The sequence below is a fragment of the Trachurus japonicus genome, chromosome 10 (assembly GCF_045865225.1).
Source record: "Trachurus japonicus isolate A0001 chromosome 10, Traja_1.0".
Classification (NCBI taxonomy): domain Eukaryota; kingdom Metazoa; phylum Chordata; class Actinopteri; order Carangiformes; family Carangidae; genus Trachurus; species Trachurus japonicus.
The window spans coordinates 23411699-23414558 of NC_140916.1; the positions used below are offsets into that span (position 1 = coordinate 23411699).

General features: G+C 38.9%; 1 protein-coding gene across 1 annotated transcript; it reads right to left on the reverse strand.

Moving 5' to 3' along the window:
- Positions 1 to 293: 293 nt before the first annotated feature.
- On the reverse strand, positions 294 to 1757 carry higd2a (HIG1 hypoxia inducible domain family, member 2A). The gene is made up of 2 exons (XM_085790156.1): positions 1556 to 1757; positions 294 to 861 (listed from the first exon to the last, which is right to left on the reverse strand). Exons 1-2 carry the CDS (start codon positions 1728 to 1730, stop codon positions 695 to 697), a joined length of 342 nt encoding a protein of 113 aa, XP_085646282.1. The 5' UTR covers positions 1731 to 1757; the 3' UTR covers positions 294 to 694.
- Between the last annotated feature and the right edge of the window lie 1103 nt (positions 1758 to 2860).

A 2860-nucleotide genomic window follows, 5' to 3' on the forward strand; every position in this document is an offset into this window, starting at 1 on the left:
TCCTCAGACAACACTTGGATCCCTCCCTACTCAATAGTTTTCACGTGACATGTGAAGTCTGGGGGTTAAAGGTGGACATTGAGACTGGGTCAATTTGTCTGAAATCCTCCTCCCATTTCAATCCAGTCACTCCAGCCATTAATATATAATATACAATGTGTGTTCACAAGAAACTTCCCCAGTGATTTTTTTTTTTTAAATAACTTGTTTAATAAAGGTTGAATAAGAAATAGATGCCCCATGAATACCATTGTGAGTGTGATGTTTTGTCTCAAATACATACAGGACACCAGTTTTGATTTGAAATTTATATCAGAAGACACAGTCAGGTGTTATATGGACAGTAGCGATATATGGAGCATTTGAACTTTAACCCAGAAGAGTAGGACACATAATTTACATCTGAGTTTTACCTCGATACTATTAGAGCACAAATTCAAAAAAAAGAAAAATCCAGTTTGCTCTCTTGGTAATACATTTTATGTTCCTGTAAGATACCACCATGAGCAATTCCATTTCCAAATAATAAATAGTGTTGGCTTTAATCCCCAGGTGTCTGGACAATATTGAGAACAACACATTACTCTGTCATTCAAAGAGTACAATCAGTCCAATAATTATTTGGCTCTGCTCTGCTTCCATGTGGTTAATTAACTGGATGATGGCAGAAGCGTGGGGTGGTCTGGTCACATCTTCATTGCTTGGGTTTCAGAGCTGTAACAAGAACACCAACAACCAGGGCAACTACAGTGAATCCTTGGGCTGCGATACGTCCCCTCATCAACATCTGGGAGCTGTGTGTTTTCCCTTGTTGGAAGGCTCTGAGACCGTACATCAGTGCTCCTGCTGTGGCCAAACAACCTAGAGGACAAACAACGAATCAAAGCTTAAATTCAACCATCTGACAGAACAATGTTTTCAGGTAGTGGACCGGTCAACTCAACACAGGGAAGATAACTGTGGTGTGCAGACATCACAACTATCACATACCATGGGGCGATGGAGGTCAAACATGTTAGTCCTACTGTTCTGTCTAACAAAGGTCAATCACCCTGATTACATTTAAAGACACCACTTAGCAGTCAAAACTTGGTATGAGGTTTATTTCATCCAAGTGGATCAGTTCTCATTTCATCAAACATGTTTTACCTAGGTTTGTGTTTACTTTCAGATATTTTTTAAACAAAGTAACAACAGTTACTGTTGCATGTCAACACAGGGTCAAACAACAAAGAAACTATACAATTTTGACTGGACTAAAATAATGACTACATTCGAATTAAATAGATTAATCATATGACAACAGACAGTCGTTGGCTGAGACGTACACATACAGTATGGATTAACAGAGTGACTGGCCACTTCTCCTCTGCTGTTTGCTAACATTAGCTGAGTGTGACAAATCCATGGCTGTATTATATTAGATCCATGATCCATGAAGGATAACGCAGACTGAGATATCTTTGATTTGACAGTTCAGAGTAGAGGACAAGCTGTGCCTCGGTGCTCTCCTTGTATAACTTCACTCTGCTCTGCGGCTTGTGTAACAACTCACCTATCGGGACGAATGGGTTCTCCTTGGTTTTCCTCGTTAACTTCTCTTTGAAGGTCTCATCTTGAAACCTCGGGTAAACATTGAAGCCCTCTATGACGGGGGGTCCTGTCTGCGGTACCAACAGTGGCGTTTTCGCTGCTTGTTCTGGGACCGCTGGTGTTGTAGCCGCCGCCATGCTTGCTGCCTCTGAGTACAAACAGGAGGAGGAGTGACCAGCGGAACTGGAGAGACGCACTTCCGTTTACCTTTCAAAATAAGAGTCCTGATATCATTACCAGCAGTAGGGAGTGCCCTTGGACTTTTGGGAGAAATCTCCTCCTGGCGTCTGCTGCCTGCTATTTATGCGTTGTTCATAACCACTGATATCAAGCTCTGCTCAAAGATTAAGAAAAGAGAAAAGAAAATAAATATTTTAGTCCCAATGTACTATAATATATATATATATATATATATATATATATATATATATATATCTATATATATATATATATATATATATATATATATATATACCGGTATCTCACATCCACACAATACCCCTAAAATGTAACCTACTTGTACTTTTGTCTTGTTATTGTCATTCATAGTGTTATTAATATTAGAACAACATAAATTCTGAATATGATTTAGTGCCACTATTCTCTACACTGGCATTTATTTTATGCCTTTAGTGAAGGTCTCTTCTCAGCTAAGCCATAGACATATGTCTATGAGCTAAGCACCTCTACAACTTCACAGACAAATCTAGCAGTTTAAGGCATTGTATTCTACCTTGTTCTTGGACCACATTTTACATTATTGTTGAATATTTGCAATCGTTAGGTAGGGAGACCATCAATGATATTGTTGGCGTTACTGATGAAAATGTTTCCCCAATGATCCCCACTATTACCACTGAGTGGCAGTAATGTGTAAGATGTTGTGTTCCCAGCATCATTGAAGTTCAGAAGGATAAGTGATGTGATATACTTTATTTGGGAAAAAAGAGGGTATTTTACCATGTTCTAATAGGTGCAGGGCAATACAAAAATGCCAAAACGAAGAAAAAAGGGTGCCCGCGTGCTTTCTGGTAACCACAAAAGATTTTATTTTTGTTGTGTGCAAAAATAAAATCTTTTGTGGCTAACAGAAAGTGTGCAGGCACACACCTTTTTCTCCTTTTTTTTTAATATGTGATCTGAGACAGAGCTTTGCCTCCAATGACCCAAAAAAAGAGCACACTTGCTTTTCTGTTTTGTCTAGCCTTCGTCAGTCAGTCAAAAGATGAAAATCAGTAAAGGGCAATATATCACAAAACAGCACACA